The sequence below is a fragment of the Lepisma saccharinum genome, chromosome 4 (genome assembly GCF_977018435.1).
Source record: "Lepisma saccharinum chromosome 4, izLepSacc3.1, whole genome shotgun sequence".
Classification (NCBI taxonomy): domain Eukaryota; kingdom Metazoa; phylum Arthropoda; class Insecta; order Zygentoma; family Lepismatidae; genus Lepisma; species Lepisma saccharinum.
In genome coordinates this window covers 55,109,624-55,133,026 of record NC_139232.1, presented here as the reverse complement: position 1 = coordinate 55,133,026, position 23,403 = coordinate 55,109,624, and the positions used below count along the sequence as shown (strand labels likewise).

Here is a 23,403-nt window from a genome sequence, read left to right as displayed (position 1 = left end):
ACAGTTTATAGTGGCATCATATTCCTTCACCAGATATCAAACTCGAGAGACTTGCAAGACAGCTCAGGTTATAACTTACTACGAGGTCTGTTTTTTTTAAAAAATAATAATCGTCAGTCCATATGACAATGCTTGCTGTTTAACTAACAGTATTCGAATCTCTGAGGGGCCGGGGCATTCCACATTTACCTTTGCTAGAAAGCGCAGTGCAATAAATGTTCTTTTTAAGTTATGCAATAATTTTGACATTATATTCATGTCCATTCCCCAAGACTAGATTTATATACACAACCAACTCGCTCTTGCAATATATTATCTGATGCGACATTGTGAAAGGTTCTCGTATGTTCGCGAAACAGGAAATACACGTCATAGCTTCCGTGAATCGAACGCAAGGTTACTGGGGGCACGCAAAATACCGTAAGAAGAATTATATATTCCAAATGCAGGCATCATCATTTTTCTCTTGCACAAATAGAATAATCGGGCTGAATTTCCAGTCTAAAACCACCATGTTCTGGCAGCAAGTATCAAAAACCTGTGGTAATTTTATTATATGATAGGAGGTGAGTGAAATGGTTGTTGCAAGTTACCTTTTAAACCCAGTACGTGTGTAGGAAAAACTGCGTATAAGCTGTATCACACTCTCTCTGTCTGTGTGTCAGGTGGTCGTGTCGTTCGCTAGTTGTATGTCACAGCTTAACCCGTACTAGGTAATATTTTTACATGAGGTAAGTTGGCATACTCTGGTAGGGTATATGTTTCAAGCCTCTAGCTGTAGAGCCTATTTGCAAAAAAGTAAGTTTGGTAACACTACTCGTCGAAAGCAGCTCAAACAGTGTTGCTAGCTGTAGGTTAATTTTCCCCGTTATACAATTGCAAGAGGTGAGTTGCTTATAGCCTATCTGGAAGGCTTGGTGTGTGTGTGTCAATGGCTTATGTCGTAGGTTAATAAAGTTTGCAATAGATCTTGTGTGTGTTGGCAACCGTCAGCCCTTACATGTGATATAGCAGCCTTACTTATTGTAAGACATAGTGTGTATGTATGAGTGGGGGAGGTTAGTTTAGTTCACGATAGATCGACCTGTCACGCTATGACCAATTTCTGCTTTTGAGTCACCTGTAAGGCTATATGTGGGTGGGTGAGGGAGCTTAGTTTAATTCACGATAGATCACACTTTAAATTTGCTCACTCTCTCTGTGTCTGTGTGTCAGGTGGTCGTGTCGATCGCTAGTTGTATGTCACAGCTTAACCTAGGTAATATTAACTGTACTTCAAAAAGTAAAATTGTGTGTATCTCATGTCGAACTAGAAACAAAAAAGTCAAACATTAAGCATGCATGCAGATTAATTAAGCTGTAAGTTTAAAATTTGGCCTCCCCCAAATCGCATTTCATACATACATACATGTGGAGGACCCGTGGCCCACCTCCCAAGAGGTTTGGTTAGCATGCAATAGATCAGTATGCTAGAAAATACAGAGAAGAAGAAGAAGAGGGAGAAGAAGAAGAGGAAGCATTAACACTGCACCGCCGGTTAGCGTCATTAATTCTTCTTCTTCATTTTACTGCATACTTATCATCTTAGAAGGCTACGCTGTCAACTCCTATTTGTAGGTTAGCCTCGCCTCTGAAATATCATATGGCAATTTTTTTAAAAAAACAAAAGGTTTGTGAAGCGACTAGTCAGTGTTGCCAACTCCTATTTGTAGGTTAGCTTTGCCTGTAAAATATCGTATGGTGAAATTTTCTTGGGGTGGGTTGGCAACACTGAGACTCACTTAAAGTTGCAGAACCCGTTGATTACCACTATTGGTAGCAAAGCCTAATTTCAACTACAGAAGAATTTATTAGCCTTACTGTGCATAAAGTGGACTTAAAACCAACTCAACATTAACACTGATTATTTTGCCAATAGCTATATATTTCTCGTCATTTTCTGCTAAAATATTTAAATCCTGCTTCTTAAACTCTTCGTATTTGATCAGATGATGAAAATCATAATTAGATGCACCGTGGGAAAATATCGGGACAAATTTTGGTCTCTGGATCTTAATATTACAGCTACTACACAAAGCCTGTTTATATCGACCGTCCGTATGGCGATGATGACGCACCTTGATATTTGTATCCGAAAATTCAGAATTACATACCGGGCATTTTTCTGTACTGTGGAAATCTTCGATTTGATCCTCTGTTAAAGGTAGCATAGGTTCTGATTTTAACAAAATATTGAGGGCTATCCTATGGTACACTTTTTCTATTTTATGCACAATTTTTTTAACAGCATCTGGTCCCCTGTATAAGCATGATTTACTAACAACACCATTCTGTACAACTACATAACAAAAACTAGAAAGTTCGTGTAGCTGATACGCTGTACTTGAAGAGTCTTCGGGATCTGAGCTGCAGAATGCAAGCGGTTTGAGATTTGATTCAAAATCACAGACTATATATGCTGGGTGCCACAACAAGGCTTCGAATTTTTTTGAATTTGGCATTTTCGTTTGGTTTAGGCATAGCCATATGAACAGGTTTATGGTTGCCACAGTATTTTAAATGTTCAGCCAACTTGTTTTTAGCAATTTCGGTATTCACTTCATCAACACCATTTACTATTTTTTGACCATCAAATACAGTCAAACATCTTCGACACACCTTGTATATTGTATTGGATTTGCTGTTGTTTTCTGACTAAAGCCTGAAAATTGCGTATCAGAGTGTAATGGTATGTACCGTCTCTATCAATTAAGAGCAGATCGATCGGGACAGCAGAGTCATCATCAAGGTTGCTGATTCTAAGAGGCTCTATTAAGCAATCGCCACGACTAGCAGAACAAATAAACACATTAATAGATAATGGCATACCATTGCTATCTCTGGCCTTTTTTTTCAAATTTATCGATATTCTGGACAAACATTGGATATTCTAAGCCATCCATAGCATCATCAAAATCATGTTCATGCTGTTTATAATGACTTATTTGCTGTGGATTATTTAAAACTGGAAACAAAGCAGCCAAAATACACCACAAAAAGCATTTCTGGTCTGTATTTTCTACGTTAACCACGGCTTTTTTGTTTTTGATATTGTCAGGTAAAGGCAGATATGTAGAACCTTGTAGAGGTCTGAATTCAAAAATATTAACATAGAGCCTGTGTGGAGATCCACGAAGACTCCATCCTGATTCGTTAGCAGCAAACTCAGATTGTTTGATAAGCAATTGGTCTATCAACCTGCTTAGTATTTCGTCTAAGTTTGAATTTGAGTATACAGGTACAGTTTCTGTTATGTGAGGGTGTGTAAATTTTGTGCCATTTGGTTTCTTATATTCAGTATACAATTTAAGAGATAGCTTATAAGAGCCATTTTGTGAATTTAGAATAGCTAGCATATCAGGATTTTTACTGTTCAAAAAATTCTTAATATCACATCTTGGCTCTGATACGAAACGGTAATCACTAAGCTGACCGTCAAAACTACTATGAATAGGTGCATTGCGTGGTCGCTTTGCCGGTCTAGTATTATCGGATGTAACAAGCTTTCTTTTTAGAACAGATGTAGATGGCTGTGGGGGCAATGTTGATGCCTGTGCAAAACAAGAGCCTATATGTCTATTGAAGTATGCCTTGCAAAATTTTCTATGGCATTTTGGGCATATTTTAGTGGGCATTTTGCATTTCTCAGGATCACAATTACGTTGGTGCTTGGCCCAATTGGGGCTAGATATATTCTTATCGCATTGATTACAATATTTTTGATTTGGCATTTTTGGTTTTGGTATTTATATATAATTTCTTGGGGCTCAAATCAAAAACTATATACTTAATAAAAAATATCAATTGGGTTCAGCAGTGTGCTTTGTATACTTAGTATGTATACTTAGTCTGTTACTATTTTTGGTTTTGGTATTTATATATAATTTATTGGGGCTCAAATCAAAAACTATGTACTTAATGAAACTATATACTTAAAAAAAACTATGAGAGGACGTAAAGATAATGACCTAATACCACAAAGGTATGTCTTGTAGAATAAACATTGATCTACAGAAGCAATGACCTACTACCACAAATGCGTGTCCGCACAGACATGTCGTGTACATAGAGGAGCAATGACCTAATACCACAAATGCGTGTCATGTAGTAGAAACCGTATTGATCTTGTATAACAAACTGGGACAGATATAAATTAGTGTATCTGCCTGACTCTAAATATGAGTGGATTATAACAAACAAGTTGGATGTGTCAAATATCAGACTATTTTATACGAAATATAAGCCTTTCGTACAGTATACCAGAAATACATTTAATACGAATAATAAGAATTTCTGTACATCAAACCAAACAAACCTGTAGTCCAGTTTATACGAGTCTGTTCTAAATCAACTCAGAGGGGGTTCAAGAATATGGTCATAAGCATGTGGGCCAAGATAGTTAACAACACGTCCATACTCTTCAACCACTCTCACAATACTGTCTGATCTGTAATGCAAAAACTCTTTAAGTAGCCTAAGCGCGGACCGCGTTGAAAACATCCAAAACAGTGAGCCAATCAGAAGACACCACATCATCGCATTACGTCATAACCAACCAATCAGAAAACAGCACGTTAGATACAGGTCATCATAATATTGCCTAATAATTTGTTGCATAATATTGCATAATAATTTTTTTGCGCAACATGATGCAATAGAAGTAGACCAGAAGTAGACCAGAAGTAAACTTGTGTGTGTGTGTGCGTGTGTGCGTGTGTGTGTATAGCTAATAAGATTACACTTTACAGAGTATTACACTAAAGGCAATAAGCTCATATGAGCATCTTGGCTTAGTTTGTAGTGTAGCCAAAACAATGCCAAGAGGGCCATATTTTTTTACGATCCTATGGACAACATTCTGACAAATGCAGCTTTTGTACGTGTAGCCAAATCAATCTGAGGGGGTCATACTTTTTACGGGAAATCCCCGAGGGCTTTTTTTACTAAATTCTTGGATTCGACAGAGTAGCACACTTAGGCAATAAGCTTATATAAGCATCTTGACATAGTTTTAAGTGTAGCCAAACCAGTCTGAGGGGGGTCATACTTTTTGTGTTCCAGTAATAGTATATTTTATACTACTTGTATACAGTTTAAAAATAGACAATTATTTCCGAGTAAAATTGTTGGAACCGAGGCATCGACTTTTTAAAGGAGAATTTACCGGACCGCATTCTCGCGAAGGTTGAGAATCACTGCCATATAGAATGTTAAAATGGCCCGCTACAGAGAAAACGCTGAAGCCCACTGGACCAAAGAATTATTTTTTTATATATTAATTTCTTTCGCTCGACTCCAGGATGAAAGTAATAATGCTTATCTTTACTTGCCTATAACAGATCTCTGCTTCGCTTACTTCAATATAAATGTACAGTTTTCCGCCAGACAAAAAAAAAGTAAATGTCTGAAAATGTGTAATTTTTTTTTGGCCCCTCCCGCTGAATCTTCCAATGTTTGTATTTTTTTTTATCTAATCACTACTCCTCATTGTCGCGATTTTCAAATATAAAAAGTTAAAATATAACGTTATTTCATATTAAGGAGGGAAGGGGAGTAACTTTTGGGATTTTGCACTTCTGCAATAGTGTTCTAAGAACTGACTAAAATTCAGCTTTTATGGAATTATTCCCGACGTTCGACATTTTTTCCTTCATGCATTGACTGGGCTATATCTCAGGAAGGGAAATAACAACAGTGACCATTCAGATGATTGGCAATGGAATTCAATCTGTAATAAGAGAACTCTGTTACGCCATAGGCACAAGTTCATTTGAGTTTTGGTAGGAGAGCATGGGCGTCGGAAGAAGGGGTGGGGGGTCGAACGGGTCGGTGGACCACCCTGGAAATTAACATTGTTCATTTAAAGATACAAGAAAGTCTAAAGTTTGTTACTATTATTGTTAAGAACAGATATAAAGTTCATTTAGTTAGTACTCTAAGAAAATAGTCAAAGTAAAAATGCGTTGGATGGAAAACATTCAGTGAAAAATACACAAACAACCATTTCATCCAAAGAAAAAATGGTTCTAGAGTTTTCAAAACTCTTAAGAATTACAGTTGTAGGTGAGAGGTCACACAACAAACTTTATGAAAAAAACAACCTAATGTTAACCTTCTCTTGAACGAGACGTGCAAAAGTTAATATCAAAATGCATTTCAGATACTAACTGCATAAAATGCAAAATAGAAAAAGGTTGTGCTGGTATTCACTCGTTTGGTGGATCGAGTCTCCCCATTTATATAATAATAATAATAATAATAATAATAATAGGGCCTCTCCGATGGCGCATGGGTAGCGTCGCCGCCTTGTAATCAAGGGGCCCTGGGTTCGATTCCCGGTAGAGGCACATCGTGGTTCGGATCCCACCTTAAACTGTAGGTCCAGTCCCGATTAGCCTTACTGTGCATAAAGTGGACTTAAAGCACCCCCACCCTGAAAAAATTTCTGGCGACGCCCATGTAGGAGAGAGAATGCTAATTTTACAATAGAAAAGAAAACATATCCTTGTGTTAATCTAGATTATTATTATTTTACTTCTCTAATATTTATTATCACATATCATAATATATAAATGAAATATTGCTCTTTTTTTATTTTGTCTGCATTTTGAGTGAGCAAAATCCGCTTCCTAACAACACGTTATTTTTTTTGTTTCGTAGGCAAAATGCATAAAGTATTCAATGACTCTGTGCATGGACACATTAGCATTCCAGAAACGTGTGTCAAGTTGATGGACACCCTTGAATTCCAGCGACTTCGGAACATCAAGCAGCTAGGAATTTGTTGCTTCGTGTATCCTGCAGCGTGCCACACGAGATTCGAGCACTCTCTAGGGTGAGTTGGTTGGTTTCCTTGATGTAATCTGTGCCATTTTTTACAGGGGCGGCAGCAGTAAGAGGGCAAGGGCGGGCATTAGCCCACCGTGAAATATTAATATTCTTAACCCCTATTCCTGCTCACCCAAATATTTTTTTTCATAAACATTAGAGCATGAATCACACACACACACACACACAAACACACACAGAGGGAGTGGAGGGGTAGAAACAATACAACAGAGAACAAAGAATGGTAGGGATAATTGATAGGAAAAACATCGTAAGAAAGAAAACAATACAGAACAAAGAAAGACAGAATTGATAGATAAACATCGGAAGAAATATAACAAGACAGAACAAAGAAAGACAGAAATGATAGATAAACATAGGAAGATAGAAAACAATATAGAGAGAAGAAAGACAGAATTGATAGATATACATAGGAAGAAGAAAGAAAACAAGAGAGAGCAAAGAAAGACAGAATTGATAGATAAACATCGGAAGAAAGAACACAATTAGAACAAGGAAAGACAGAATTGATAGATATACATCGGAAGAAAGAAAACAAAAAAGAACAAATAAAGAGAGAATTTATAGAAAATATAGGAAGAAAGGAAACGAGACAACAAAAAAAGACAGAATTGATAGAAAACATAGGGAAAAAGAAGACAAGATAGATACAACAAGTTTATTTATTTGAATAATTTTGAATAGCTGAATAAATTTGTTCCCCGGAAGACGAGAAAAGAGGTGCTCTCTCTAAAGGTAGCAAATACAGAAAAGTAGACAATGGACAATGTAGAATGAAGTTTGCATACATTGCAGACAGATATTATTGTAATGTTTTCATGTAGTCATTATTATTTATCCCACACTCTTTTACTTTTAGGATATTAATTATTCTTTCTAATGGCAGTATACCTGGAGAGAACATGCGATCCTTCAATGATATAAGGTAACACATGATCCATTAGATAGACGAAAGGTATCATTTGAAGATTATATTGTAGCCCATTGACAATATATAGAAATAACGCATGATTGATCTAATGTTCTGTTCTGCATTCATTTGTTCCAGGACATGTTACCTAGCTGGAAAGATGGCAGAAGCTCTGAACACAAATTCCACGACCAAAATCAGAAATGAAGAAATAGAGTGTTTGCAGATTGCGGGGTTGTGCCATGATATAGGCCATGGACCATTCTCCCATATGTGGGAGAACATTGTTGGAGGTGGATTTAGGGTAAGTTTATTGCTATTATACTTAAAATAGTTTTATCAATGCTCTTCGACGTGCTGTAGATGGCGTGGAGAGAAGAGACTAGCAAGGTCCTAGGTTGATTTAGATTCATCTAAACTCCTAAATTAGTGATGAAATATGAGTGTCCGATGCCACCCCACAAATTTGGATGAAGTTGGCGCTACCGATAACGTATCTACTATAAACCTATTAATGTTTATAATTATGCATTGCCGTCCTCCTGCTACCAAGAATGAGAGCTTGACTTGGAAAATGCTAATATTTTGAAACGCTAAATACTCTATACTCCAGGTTATTTATCTTACTTATTGCCATGTTATTATACATCTTTACCTGCTTGCCATTCCATAGCTGTAAAACACATACTAGTCAACGTGTTACGATAAAGTAAGTAAATTGACAGAATCTTTGAAATCTATCATGAGATTTTTGCTTGAGTGAACAGGTTTCAAGATTTGATTAATGCCTTGGTAATAAACTTGAGGCAAGCCACTTGTGTCAAACTAGATGACGACGTACTTATAAAGCTAGTTCTGAAGCCATACTTGTTTTGAGTCTGAGTTTTTGTTTTAAATCCACTTTATGCACAGAAGGGCTAATCGGGATTGGGCGTACAGCTTAAAGTGGGATCCGAATCACTATGTGCCTCCACCGGGTATCGAACCTGGGACCCCTTGATTACAAGGCGACGACGCTACCACTGCGCCATCGGAGAGGCCCTAAATCCATACTTGTATTTACAGAATTACCCATTCTTTAGTTGGTTTCCGTTGTTGAATGGTTTCAAAGTTGTATTGAAAGGTTTTAATACATTTTCGAGTACTTGTATAGGTGAATGCAGACATTTTTCTTAGGGGGAAGGGTGTACAGCATATGGGCACACATAAACACATAAACACATAAACACACCATCTCACACACACACACACACACACACCCACATACACACACACACACACACACACACACACCACACACGCACGATACTTGATCCACAGGTTTAGTCTTCTGAAATATTATTCTGTTTTGTTAATTTTTAAACTATGTACTACTGGGTGTCCCACTTAAAAGTGGTACGCCTAACATTCATTCTGGCGTTCACAAATAAATGGGTGGAATCAGATTAATGTAGTTGCCTAAACTGAAATATCGCATTACTTGAAGTCACACGTAATTGTTGAATATTGTTGAGTTGCGTTCGACAGTTTAAAAGTGATTGTTTGCGGAGATTGTTGTGCAAAAGTTTGCGGAGAAATGGTGCAGTTTGCAATTGAACACCGGATAGATATTGTTGAATTTTACATAAAGACAGGGTCCATTAAAGAGACTAAAGAAATGTTTGTGGCGAAATACGTCGGTATGAAGCCTCCCACAACCAATGCAATTCAAAAGATGTATAACAAATGGAGGACTACAGGATCCGTTAGTAATGTTTTGAAGAAGAAGCGTCCCACAGTGAAGACCCCGGTGGTAATGGACAGAATTCGCAGTAACATATTGAGAAGCCCCAAGAAATCGATACGAAGATTATCTCAACAAGTTGGTGTATCCCGCACAACATGCCATCGTGTACTAAAAGAGCTCCATTTCCGACCATTTCGTGTGACCGTAGTGCATGAATTGAAAGAACCAGACAAAGCTAAACGAGTTACTTATTGCAACTGGATGTTATCTTCGATTGCTGATGGTTACCTGGATCCTATGCTCTTCTTCATGACAGATGAAGCTTGGTTTCATCTTTCTGGTTACATCAACTCACAGAATTGTAGATTTTGGTCACAGGATAACCCACACGTCGTGCATGAGGAACCTCTTCACCCAGAGGCGTTTGGTGTGCAATGTCGGGAACGCGCATTATCGGACCAATTTTCTTTGAAGAGACTATCAACAGCGAAAGATATCTGCAGATATTTGAGTCGTTCTATGCACAGTTAACAGGAAATGAAAAAAGACACGGCGTCTTTCAACAAGATGGTGCCACTGCCCACACCTCCAACCAGAGTATGACCCGTATAAGTGAAGTGTTTCCCAAAAACAGGTTTGTCAGCAAAAACCTTTGCCCTCCGCGATCGCCGGACTTAACATCTTGTGATTTTTATTTATGGGGAGCTCTGAAAGGAAAAGTGTACGCTAATAACCCTCATACGATAGACCAACTGAAAGAGAACATCACAAACGAGATAAATAACATCTCCCCTGAAGAATTACGACGTGTTTCTCAGAACATTGTACTGCGAGCGCAGCGATGCCTGGATGCTGGTGGATGGCACTTTCAGCATTTGTTATAAACCAGACAGTTTTACAGTTTTACACAGTAAGTGTACCTAACCTAACATAAGATGTGAAAATGTAATTATATGATGACACATGTCTTGAAACTCTGCAGTATTTACATATGAAAAAAACAATTCAACTAGTATGAAAGCAGTCAGTGAGGTAAAGGTAAAAGGTAAAGTGTTCCCCTGTGCTTAGCACCACGCCATGAAGGCGTATAGGGGGTGTGGGGGTAACGCCCCACACTTTCTTGATCCGGTCATGAGTGGGGGTGATGTGATCAGCATCACGCCCCTGACCGCCTTTACCCACCAGGGTTTCCCCCAGGTACCCATGTTATTCGACGCTGGGTGGGCGCCGGGGCCGCTTCCAACGTTAGATAAGTTCCCGTTTTGAACCGGCCGGGGATCGAACCCGGGGCCTTGAGCATGGTAGTCAGACGCGTTACCGACTGAGCCATGTCGTACCACTTTTAAGTGGGACACCCGATATTATTTCTGTATAATTGAAGTATCTTTAATGTTCTATGCATGTAATTTTTCATGTAAAGTGGGATGCACAAGTATTGCTCGGCAAATTGGCCATGGTTATTTTCAGTAATTCCTCTCTTGCAAGAATGGATATTTAGTATGTTCATCCAAAGCTGTCAGCAGCTTGTTTGGAGTTTTGTTTTAATTCTTGAAACTCTCTTTAGGTAAAACGAAGATCACGAACATGATGATGGACAATTTGCTCGGTAGTACTAATGCATCCTACTGTACAATTTACACTGAATTGCCCTTAGAAATCCTTAATTGGAAAATTCCAGAATGGTTAGACTGTGCAAATTTCTGAGGGACTACAACCTATTCCCCTAGAAAATGCAAGAGCTGTCGAGCCACCTTGACTCATGTCATTTGAAAATAAACATTTTTTTTAAAAAAATATTTTTTAAACATTTCTCAGCATGAGGATATGTCCATTGTAATTTTCGAAAGAATGATGAAGAATTCAAAAATATGGAGTGATATACCAGATAAAGAGGATAGGATTCAAATGGTGAAGGATATGATGGCTGGAATAACAACAGACGACTTGGTGAGACAGGGGAAGAAAAAATGGTATTTATATCAGGTAAGCTATAGTTTATTAAGATCCAGCTTTTTAATATTAATACTTAATATAAAATATAAAATGTTATACAGTAACTGTTCGGAGATTTGTATTTATCACTTTTGCTTTAGTTTCATGATCGAAGTGTTGAAAATGTTTAATAGTATTGTAAATGATTTCACTGATTCATTGGTTTAAATACTATAAGCTACATTGTGTTTGCAGAATTATGAGCTATTTATGGACCCTATGTTTATAGTTTATTTATGATTTACAATTTTCTACCTTAGTTGAATACAACATTTGCTGCGGTGAATGCATTTATTTCCGTTTTGCTTCGATATAATTCTATCTATGGAACTATTCCCTTTTTGTTGTATTACTTATCATTTTCACTTCTTCATGCATATTTTCCAATTCGAAGCGTGTAAAACTTGATTTATAAGAATATAAATTTGGAAGTATTTCTCCTTGAAGGAATTAAGTTTCGTAAATCTTTATTTTACGGTTCGCAGATTTAATTATAGAAAAACGTATGTCAAACAAGACAACTAGTGTGTACCATAATATCCTAGAAATCTAACTAAAATTCCTGACTGTTTATTACTTGTGTGTTGAGGAATATCACAATAGGGATTTATGGTTAGTTAATATTTTGCTAAAAAATTATCAAGCTTGATGCATATGGCATTTGATAAATCGCTCAGTATTAGCATATCAATCAAGAGCAACGTGTTTTCTTTTTAAGTTAATCTAGAATTGTGTAACAAAATACAGTTTCATAGTGTAAAGGAGTCATTCTGTTCGGCTTGTAGAAATACATTAATAACTTTTGAAAATTTGAATCCACAGTGAATCATCGTGCTTTAATTCTTTGCAGATAGTTGCTAACAAACAAAATGGAATCGACGTTGACAAGTGGGATTATTTTCTTCGAGATGGTCATCAGCTGAACTTGGGAGTGACCTTTGATTACAGAAGGATTCTGGAGAATTGCAAAATTGTGAAGGTCAAGGTGGAAGGTATGAAACCTGGGGAAGTTCTCGAAGTAGAGCAAGTTTGCTTCAGAGACAAGGAAGCATTCAACATCTATGAAATGTTTACAAATCGAGCAACTCTGCACCACAAAGCATATCAACATCCAGTAGTGAAGTGCATTGAGACAATGTAAGTGTAGGAAATTTGATAAAATCTGGAATGCAAAACACTACTTTAGTAAAATTTTCACTATGGTACCAAAAATTTTTAGTACGATTTTACTTCAAGAAATTATAACCACAACCTGGATACTCGTATGACTATGTATTGAAGAAAGCATTAAATGAGAGATTCTGCATACGTTGCTATTAATTGTAATATATTACATACAATGATAAAATAATTAAAGTACCTTGCAATATTTCTAATTATTTGTGTCTATTTACAGGCTCTTAGATGCAGTCGTAGAGTATGATAGAAGGTTAGTATCATGAAGTAACATTTTTAAATTTATTTGAAAGTAGTTTCAGTCATCGCATATCATGTTTAATATTTGCAATAAGATCAATACGATATTCACTTATATTGCACGCTCTTGAACATTTAAAAATTCTATTGTAATTTAAAGTATTTGGGGATTTTACTTTTCCTGTTCAAAAGTTTTCAGAGGATAAAACACCAATATATGCATGAGTAATGCTTCGAAATTCTTTCAATGACGTTTCTTGTTGGTTTTTTCCAAGCAGGAATGACAGACATGATTCATGGGTTAATATCAGCAAAGAAGCATCTAAGGCTATTGATGATAAGGTCCAGAAGTATCTCCAGCTGACGGATCATATCCTAAATGAAGTCCAGTGTGATCCTGGTAGTGCAGTGGAAATAAAACAGGCGAAAGAGCTCATTCACAGGATTTTCAAGAGGAAACTATATAAGCGTTTTTCCAAACGCTTGTCCCTGGAACCAGGTCAAATGTTTAAGGTAAATAATTGCCTCTGTACATGACAGTGTCAAATTCATTACAAGTTTCAGTTCCTGCAGATTTTGTCGATTTTAAAATACTCTTGATTTTTTGTTACTGCTCTGCATTGTATCAAAAACTTTCTTAGACGAAAGCATTTTCCTTAGCATTTATCTTAACATTTATGCCATGACCAAAATATTACCGTTTAAAGAAAGTGAATAATTTTATTGCATATCCACAACAAATGTGGTTTTTATTTCGACTGAACCTCGTTATCATTGCAATGTATTTTAATTTTTGAGTTTTTATCCTTTTTAGAAACTTCCTAGTTATACATATTGTTCAACAAAATCTCTACTCAATGCTTTAATTGAAGTAACTGGAGAATGAACATTAACGATTGATTAACACTTTATAGCTAGATATTTAAGTAAAGGTTTCATGATTTGTACTACTAATGTCCAAAATTAAAGCAACAAACGGAAATTCTTTCCCGTGTGTCCATTTGACCACATAATACGATCAGGTGATAGTAATATTTATGATGTCATAGACAACTGGTTTAAGATAGAAAATAAACTAACCTTAATGTGCCAGGATTTATCAACAAAAAAATCACGATAGCAACAGGTTAAACTTGGAAAATTTATAAAAAAAAAATCACACGAGGAAAGGATTTCTGTTTGTTGCTTTAATTTTGGATACTGGTGTACTTCCTAAATGGTATAAAATAAATAAATGTATTACTTTTTTCTTCTTTCAGAACCGGGATGTCATCAAAGGCGAGTTGATAAAGCATCTTAAAATAAAGCAAGGTGCACCAGATTTGCTGAAGGAGGAACATTTCGAAGTCAAGGTGATTGATATCAACCTCAGCAGTGAGAAAGGTGTCCCATTTAATGATATCATATTCTACGACAAGAATGGGGAACTGAAGAAGAAGGAACTCAATGACGTCATGATATTTGCTTCTGTACAGTAAGCGTCTTTCAAGATTTATTTCGAAGCCTGTTCCACTTATATATACAATTTGCAAAAGTTTGTTTTAAGTCCAATATAGGGTTATGGTACTAGATCTGCAGTTTTAAAGTTGAAGCATGCTGAGCTAATTAATGACTATGCCATAAACACAATGTGAAATGTGTTACAGAGTTGTTGTTTTTATTTACATTTCATACAGTTTAGTATACTGAAACACATTATTTTATTTTACACTTTTTTTTTCAATCAATCAGTTTTACTTTGGTTATTATGTTTGTATAATAACTAAACTGAACGCAGTACAGGATCTACAAATCTTGCCCCCCCCCCCCCCCCCGCAAAATAACAGGTGCGGCAGTGAAACGGGCGATTTTGAAACCTCCACCACAGATATAAATTTATTCACAGCGATATCAAACAAATACAACATGAATTTACAATGTTTGCAATTTGTGATGAATGTTTCTGAACAACGTGCACATCTTGCACAGACATGTCACGGCACAAGATGTCCATCACTTGAAAATGACATCACGCAGGTGGCCCCCATTTTCCGTCACACACATGCACTTCCACCCCTCTTTCTCACCATATCACCCGTTTCCTCAAAGTTCTGTACCCACAATTTGATAGCATGCGACGACGGGACTGGGGCATGACGTGCGAGATGGAAAATGGCACGAAATACACGCTGCGCGGCCACGTAGCTGTCGTTGTTTTTGTAAAACGCCTTCACGGCAAAAGCGCGTTGTTCACCGGTCCACGACGCCATTTCGACTGAACGCAGTGTTGCCAATCTCCGATTGCAGGATTTCCCTTTTACCAGTGTAAAATTTCCCTTTTTCGACCTAAATTTCCCTCGATTTTCAAAACCCATCTGAAGCTGCAGCTTTGTATTACTACAACTGTTAATCAGGACCGTATATAAGGGGGTTTAGTGTGTTCAAACCCCCATTGAATAAAATACTAGAAACTCATCATAGTTTCATAATATAATTATCCTAAAATAAACATTTGAATTTTAAAATAAGACACTAATGTGCTGAAAAAATTCTCAAACCAAAAAAAAATTCGTCTGCGGCCCAATGATTGTCGGACTTTGAAACCCACCCATTGTCAAAGCTTAGCTAGGGGCCTGCTGTTAATATTTTTCTTTTGACGCCTGTTTTGTCTGAGGAACAAACTTTATTATTTTTATTGTTATTAAATATTTATGAAAATCTTAAAAGTGCGAAGTAATGGGCAGATATTCTCGAACAAGGGAAGATAACAGGGGCGCACCGAAGTGGGGTCGGGTACTCTACGTTTTTCAAATTTTCCTGGGGAAAAGGAAAGACGTTCTGAAATGATGGATGGAACAAGGAAAGAAGTTGAAGATAAAGTCCCAAATTCTTTCCAGGTGCAGCGCGGCTCGTGGCTTGAGGCCTTTCTAGGAAACGCGACAAATATAAGACTGACCGGTCAAGGTCATCTATAACAGGGAGAAATAAAGCTTTCTGAAAAGTGTCACTGTTGCTAACTATTCATTTTGAAAAAGTACACGCTGAAAAATAATATTTTCGAACTTTTTAAAAGAACGTAAATATGAGTTTAAATTTCCCTGTTTTTTAGCTATTTTTCATTAAATTTCCCTTTTCCCTTTTCACCCTCAAATTTCCCTGTGCCGAGGGAAATTTCCCTGCTTTTGGCATCACTGACTGAACACACATATATATGTGTGTGTGTGTATATGTGTGTTATGTATGTGTGTGTGTAATTCTTGATCTCATGTTGACAAAGTCACGTACAAGTGCCTACAGGGTGATTCAAAAGTTCCTTAACACAGCCTATAAAAAGTAAAGGAGTTAGGCTGTGTACAATTGGTCTTGATACAAAGAGGTTAGGCTTAGGGGGAACCACATTGGCGTGTTCCAAGCGGACGTCCGCCATATTGAATTCAACTCAAAATTTTAAAATGGGAAAGGGGTGATGTGATAGGCGGGGGGAAGCTAAGTAAAGCATCAATACTAGGGCTGAGCCGATAGCGATGTACCGGTATCGGCCGATACTGGCGGTATCGGCATCGGTGAGTATCGGCTGATTTTTTTTTACCTATACCATCCGATACCATAGATTTTCAGTGACTAGAAGAGCGGGAAAAGGCAACAGCTCGTCTCAGTATTAGTTCTTTTTAAAAAGTTCACCCTTCCTTGTGACACATTGGGAGACCATAGATTTTCCTAGAAACATTGGATAAAACCCCACCCTCCTGGGAAGCATATGGCAAGATCAAAGGCATGGGTAAGTGAATGCTTAACCCAAACGTGACCATGAGGGCATGGAACTACTTAGTTAACGCCGTGGGAAATAAACCATTCATTGCCAATTCTTGCTTGAAGATCGTGGTCGTAAGATAGGTGGATGTTTTTAACCCCCCCGCCGCACTAATGCCGAGTCGGGTAGTTGCGGAGTTCTTGGAAAAGAGGGATGAAGGTCACTGTGAAATTAGCTTGTATTATCTAATTCAAGCGCGATGGGGAATCAGCAATTTATACTTATCCTCTTCACTTCTGTCTTTCGTGTGACTGCCGATATCGGTCAATGATGGCTATTTATTTCCGCCGAAAGCCGGCCCCCGTGGCGGAGTGTTTAGCACATCGCGCTACGACGCCAGGGTTTGAATCCCGACCTGGGCATGGATGTTTGGGAGTGTCCATTCAAAATTTCATCACATCATCACTCATCCCCATCTTCACAAATTAGCCAAAAGTGGCACAAACAGCGAATCAATCAATCAATCAATAATTTTCGCCGAGATTAGATTGGGAACATGCGGATTTGAATGACAGTACTAAGAAAGATAAGCTCATCGGGACTGGACCTACATTTTAAAGTTGGACCCAAACCACTATGTGCATCCACTGACTATCGAAACCACGATCTATTGATTACAAGGCGACGGTGACACCATCAGAGAGGCCCCTCGAAAGATTTATGTACACCACTACTTACAATAATGTACATAAAATGTTTATCAGGAACTTTACTTTTCATCAAATGGACGTGCCATCATTCTTTTTGTTATTCAATAAATATTTAATTCGTTTACTTCTTTGACATAAATCTCCTTGCCATTACCTTCTTTTACACAAATTTTAGCGGTCTTAACTACACGTAAGCCAGATGATGAATATTTGCTGTTTCATCTCTGATTTTATAGCGTCTTTTTTACTATTTATACAATAACAATATTTTTTAGTCAAGATAGAAAGAACAAAATAAGTATTAACATTGTCTTTCCTCCGTTTCTTAGTCTGTGGTTACATACAATACTCAATACGCATCGGAGAAATTAAGTACTAATTAATTAATTTTCATATTACGTATTACAAATAATTATATTAACGTATTAAATAGAAACACTTTTATTATTATATTTTTGAAGACACTTGGCTCGGACTGGCTCCCCAAATTATATATTTCTAAATACGTGCCTAGTGATGCGACGAGTTAGTATGACTCTCTAACTAGCCTTTGTTATTTTGTACTGGAATTATACAAGTATCGGTATCGGCATCGGTATCGGCAAATGGTGGTATCGGCTCAGCTCTAATAAATACTGTTATCTTTCTGTTTCTGGGGGGCAACGTTTTTTTTTTTTAATTGGGACCTAATACACTTGAGTTAACCTTTGAAAAATTGTAATTACGATAACTAGGTTTAACAACAAAACATATATTAGGGTACATCGAACTTCATTAGCTGGACAAGAAATTCACTCTATTACTGTGATTATGTAATTATACAACATAATACTTCACATGTAACTTTTGACTGAAAATTTGATTTTCATATTCCGTTTATAATACTTATTTCTACAATCCATTATAGAAGTTTAATATCTTCACACATATTTACATAAAAAAGGAAGGTCTGGCGCCGTCGAGGGCGGTGCCCCGGGTAATCGCTTGGGTCGCCCGGCCCTTAAGCCGCCCACACACACACACACACACACATCCACGTATTGTTTTGAACGTTGGTTAAGCATTGGTATAAATATGTAACACTGCAACTTTCAGCCACATCAATGCAGTATGAAATAGCACACATATTAACAGATACATGTAAAAAAATACTAATCCTGATTATATCAAACAGTGGCGTATTGAAAAGAGAAGATTTTCAACTTCTACTTGACTTTTCCGAAGGGAAACAAAGGTGCCTATTTTGCAATGGACTGGGTCTTTCAAGAGCATGAGGACTACAGTATTCCCATGCTTCTTCCTCTATTCTCGCACATATTAATTTATAATATGCCATGCCATGCGTTTTCGTTAATTCATTGTCGGTTTGAAAAACGAAATACTGAGATAGTAAACGTACAAGCACAACAAAGACACTCAAACTGAGTGATAGTCCCACATTATTGATTCTGCCCACTTCAGAGCGGAATCCTGCGTAATTTCCCACCTGTTGTGTGCGAAATTTCTGCGTGCAAAAGTTATGTAATATGTTGAAAGTTATAAATTGGGCCCCCTATGGGTGGGGGGGGGAGGCAAACGAGAACATTAAGGGGCCCCGGGCCTTCCTGGTTTCGGCGCCCGTGGACATGTGATATATATATGACACTGTTTTCTCACACCTGGAAAATTGTAGGCTACATTTGTTATAACTTTTCCCTGATTAAAGATAGGTTGAAGAAACCTTCACCACTGCATTTCTCGTGAAATTCTAGCCTGATGTGATTCTAGTCTGACTGCCACGCGGGAGACCCGGGGTTGGTGATCTAAGGTTGGAATTTTTCCGGTTTTGTCCCACCTAAAACGGCTGCAGGGCCCACGCAGCCTCAAATCAAATGGTACCCGGTGGGAGGTAAAGACGGTTGGAGCGTGGTGCTGATCACATCAGCTTCAACATGGCCACCATCGAAAAAATGTGAGGCCTTACCCCCACATACCCTAAATGTGTCATCATGGCTTATACACAGGGAACTTTAACTTTAGCTTTACCTGTATATATCGTATTCGTATCTGCATCCCTTAGTAACTTCGTTTATTTTTTACATACGCATATAACGTACGAACACTCTACTATGTCGATGGCTGAGGGCCTTCTAAAGGCTTACTTGTCTACGGGCCCCCAGCACTGCGGGGTTTTGCGGCTTGTAGATGCGGCACTGACTGAACCTTATTTGTGTTATTAATATTAAAGATAACAAGTTTCTTCTTTCTTGTAACTTGACTGTACTTGAATATAGTGGTTCAATATATTGAAATTGTTGTTATATAAATGCTCATAGTAGATCACAGAATCTTAAAGCAATCATTTTGTTTGTACAGTGTCCCTCAAAAGTTTTAGGACAACGACATTTTAAACTAGGCAACCCAATTTACACAAGCCGTTGGTGGATTGCGTGCAGAGTTAGGCTCAATTTCAGGGTTGCCACATGCACAATAGATATTTATAAAACACGCGAAAGAAATATAAACAAGTATTATTGTATAAAATTATTAAAAATATCACTATTATATCGCAAATGACAAAATTCATTTCTGAAAGAAACAAATAGGTTTTCTAGTATTTCATCGTTGATGAGTCTACAGTAAGGAAAATAGGTGAGAGGAAACGAAAGGTCACAAAGGAGAGGAGAAAGAGAAAGCGAAAAGAGAAGAGGAAAAGTAGAGGAGAGAAGAAAGATAGGATAGACGAGGAGAGGAGATGTAGTGAGGAGAATGGAAAAATATTCGAGGAGAGATGAGGAAAAAACAAAGAAGAGAAAAGAGGAGGAAAACGAGAGGAGAGGAGAGGATGAGACGAGAGGAGGAGACGAGAAGAGGGAAGTGGAGAGTAGAGTAAAGGAGAGAAAAAGAGAAGAACGATAAAAGATAGAATAGTGCAGTGGAGTCGAAAATCTAAGACAGGAAAGGAGATAAGACGAGTGGAGAAGAGTGGGATGGAGATAAGATGCGAGAAAAGTAGAGAAGGCGATATGAGATAAAAGCAGAACGGAAAGAGGGGAGAGAAGAAGGAGAAGGAACTGGAGTCAAGAGGTAGTTGCATAAAATACCGTCTGAGCGTCAAGAATGGATGCATTGGTCAAATTATCGACATCAAACATTCAATGACATTTTGAAATGTATTGGAGAATATATTAGATTGGTGCGAAATGCCTTTTGGCTGAGTTCAGAGCAAATTAAAATCTTCCATGTAAGATCTTTGATTCTACCTGCGATTACACCACTAAAAAAATGAACGTAATTTTTAATATTTATAAGAATTATTCAATTTTTCTCCACTTCTCGGTTCGTAGAAATGAAAATTTTGTAATTCAATATTTCCCCTCCCCTCATCGTTAATTCCAAACTGAATCATTTCGTTTCACACGGCGTGGACAATGAACACAATGGGATATGTCTATAACTTACGAAAATTTTCTGCCAGCGGAAGGGTTTGAACCTACGACCATCAGATTCACAATCCTGAACGGTAACCACTATCCTACAACCTTTAGCTCTTTAAATCAGGTAGAAGAACCACTACACTACGCCTTTACCTTCGAATGAAACAATTTTTTTTTTAAGTATTCTGTCCCTCCAATATTGTAAATGTCGTTTGGTATACATGTAGTTGAACTTTTACTTTAACTTTGATTTGCTTTCTTGTAGTATAACCGATAACATAACCCCTCAGCTCTACAGCCCATGGCGGGCCTTGGCTTACCTACCGACTGCTGGTCTCCCTCCCACACTGTTCCGCCGTCACCTGTTATAGCGTGGAGGTCTCAGACCAGTATTGGGGTGACGGGTGATCAGCCCGACGAACCCCCAGCCGTTATTGTAGGTCTTCTTGACCAGGTTACGCTCACTCACTCGGAGCTCCTCAATTTCCTCACGATGGTGGGTTGCCACCGGCCCTATACGTAGGCCGAATAAATTCCGACCAGAGCCGGATTCGAACCTACGCCGTCCCGCAGCGAACGATCTCAAGACGAGTGAACGCCTTAACCCGCTCGACTACGGAGGAGGACAGTATAACCGATATCTTCGAGAAATAATTTTCGAAGTAATTAAAAACGAGAATATTGGTAGTTGTGAAAATGCGAGTTATTTCTTCTAACTTATTATTGTGATTAGGCATTACTAATGGAAAATATCTAGAGGCTTGAATGTTACAGGACGATGTTCTTTTCCTGTGATACTCTAACAGACAAAATGCTTGTTTACTGATGCAAGTCTTGTGTCCAGAACAGTCTTATGAAATGTATTTGCTGTTGCGTAAGATAACATGAAATAATTACACCGTTTGCGAACTACCAAAGCTGTGCAACGTTATACGTAAACAGGCGGAAAATTTTATTCATAAAATCACCTCACATTTGACAGTGTTAGTCAAGAGAGACTCGTGGGACACTGTGTTAAGGTGCTGAACTAAATCCTTCTAATTTTTCTTCCTCGAAAAACAACAATTTCTAAGGAAGAGCAACAGTGATGATCTTTCTTATTTCTTTTAAATGCTTACACTTTCCTTTAATTGGGTTAAAAATAAATAAGAATATTGCTTGCATTTCTGTCATTGACGTAGACCAGAGAGAGAGACAGACAGACAGACAGATATTACAAAATAGTTCAAATAGTGCGAACGTCATTAAAAAGTCATGATAATTCTATATTGCGTACTTAGAACTATTCATACAATAAAGAACATGTCTAATTGTGAGTTACAAAAAAAAACAATAATAAAGAGACATTTTTGCATCACGATTGCAGTTCGAAAAAGTCTGGACAGGGATTGAAAGTAACGCACTATCCTGACTAAATCGGTGAATCGGACGTCTGGTAGCCTTGCATCAATGATTATAAAACTAAAACCACCCAATATTGCAGCTTGAAGACTTATGCGCAAGAAACAGATTCATTTATACAAGAGCAAAATTGAAATTTTTACACATTTCAAAAATCGACGATGTTATTTTCGTAATTATTTATTTATAGGTTCACAGTTAAATATTTTAGGGTTCGAGGGGGAAGCATGGCCCACATGGCCCCTCCCCTGGGTACTGACCTTACGTAGACAGTGGAAGAGAAATTTTGGAGAACCTTTCTATTAAATTTAGTATTTACATTCACCTTATGCTCAGATAGGTTAAACCGTTTATTGACAATCGTGAACTTTTCGTTTAATAGATAATATTTGGTTTTAAACGACGGGAGAACATTGGTCGAATTTCCTTTCTTGCTCTTTTGAGAGAATATATACGTCTACAATAGCAATCGCGTTCGGAAACCGTGAAAAAAAATGACTTGGTTTTCAAAGGCATACAAGCTTGGTAGTCTAGCTTGCTCGCGATCAAAGTGACTCACTCACGCTATTCAAGGCCGCTTCTTATCGCACCCAGCACGTTACAAGTGACCAGAGTCGAATTTTAAAGAGAATCTGAAGAATGGTAGATTTCATCAGAGGCGGCTAGGTAGGCACCAGCTCAACATGCAATAGTTTAAGTGATAATTCCTGACAAAAAATACGTATTGAATAATTATTGTGATAGCAATACGTGTATCCGCTCTTTTTTAGTAGAGGACGATCTTCAACCTCTTAGGTGACGAGTTCAAGCCTTAAATATGAGAATTTCAACCTTAGACGACCTCAATTTCACCTAAGAGGTTGGAGATCGTCTTCTACTTTGTGCGTGGCCTTCTTTGCGTGGCCAAAGGTAAAATAAGAAAAGTCCTCCTCCGTGACCTCCGACTGCAGGACGGCATGGATTCGAGTCCGCCTATGCTCACTTTCTAGGTTCTCGGCCTGTGTATGGGACCGGTGGAAACCCACCATCGTGAAGAAATTGGGGAGCTACGAGTGAGTAGCGTAACCCGGTCTCGGAAATCTCCTATGGGGCATGTTCCTGGGTAAACAAAAAATAATCGATCAGACAATTCGATTATCGAAGGCGATAAAATAACCTCCGGTTGACCAAGTTGCTAATATAAATAAATGGAATACAGATTGTCTTCGAGCTTA

At 37.8% G+C, this 23,403-nt stretch overlaps 1 protein-coding gene across 3 annotated transcripts in view; it reads left to right on the top strand.

Moving 5' to 3' along the window:
- LOC145987158 (deoxynucleoside triphosphate triphosphohydrolase SAMHD1-like) overlaps nt 1-23,403 on the top strand; it is a 144,019-nt gene that overhangs the window by 73,741 nt on the left and 46,875 nt on the right. For 2 of the 3 annotated variants that reach the window (XM_083121667.1, XM_083121666.1), the window contains exons 2-8: nt 6,700-6,874; nt 7,937-8,102; nt 11,340-11,507; nt 12,367-12,653; nt 12,913-12,945; nt 13,208-13,445; nt 14,192-14,406. In XM_083121667.1, the coding sequence (XP_082977793.1) occupies nt 6,705-6,874; nt 7,937-8,102; nt 11,340-11,507; nt 12,367-12,653; nt 12,913-12,945; nt 13,208-13,445; nt 14,192-14,406 (1,277 nt within the window). In that variant the 5' untranslated portion in view covers nt 6,700-6,704. The remainder of the gene's footprint in view (nt 1-6,699; nt 6,875-7,936; nt 8,103-11,339; nt 11,508-12,366; nt 12,654-12,912; nt 12,946-13,207; nt 13,446-14,191; nt 14,407-23,403) is intronic. The other variant, XM_083121668.1, reaches the window with a different exon arrangement.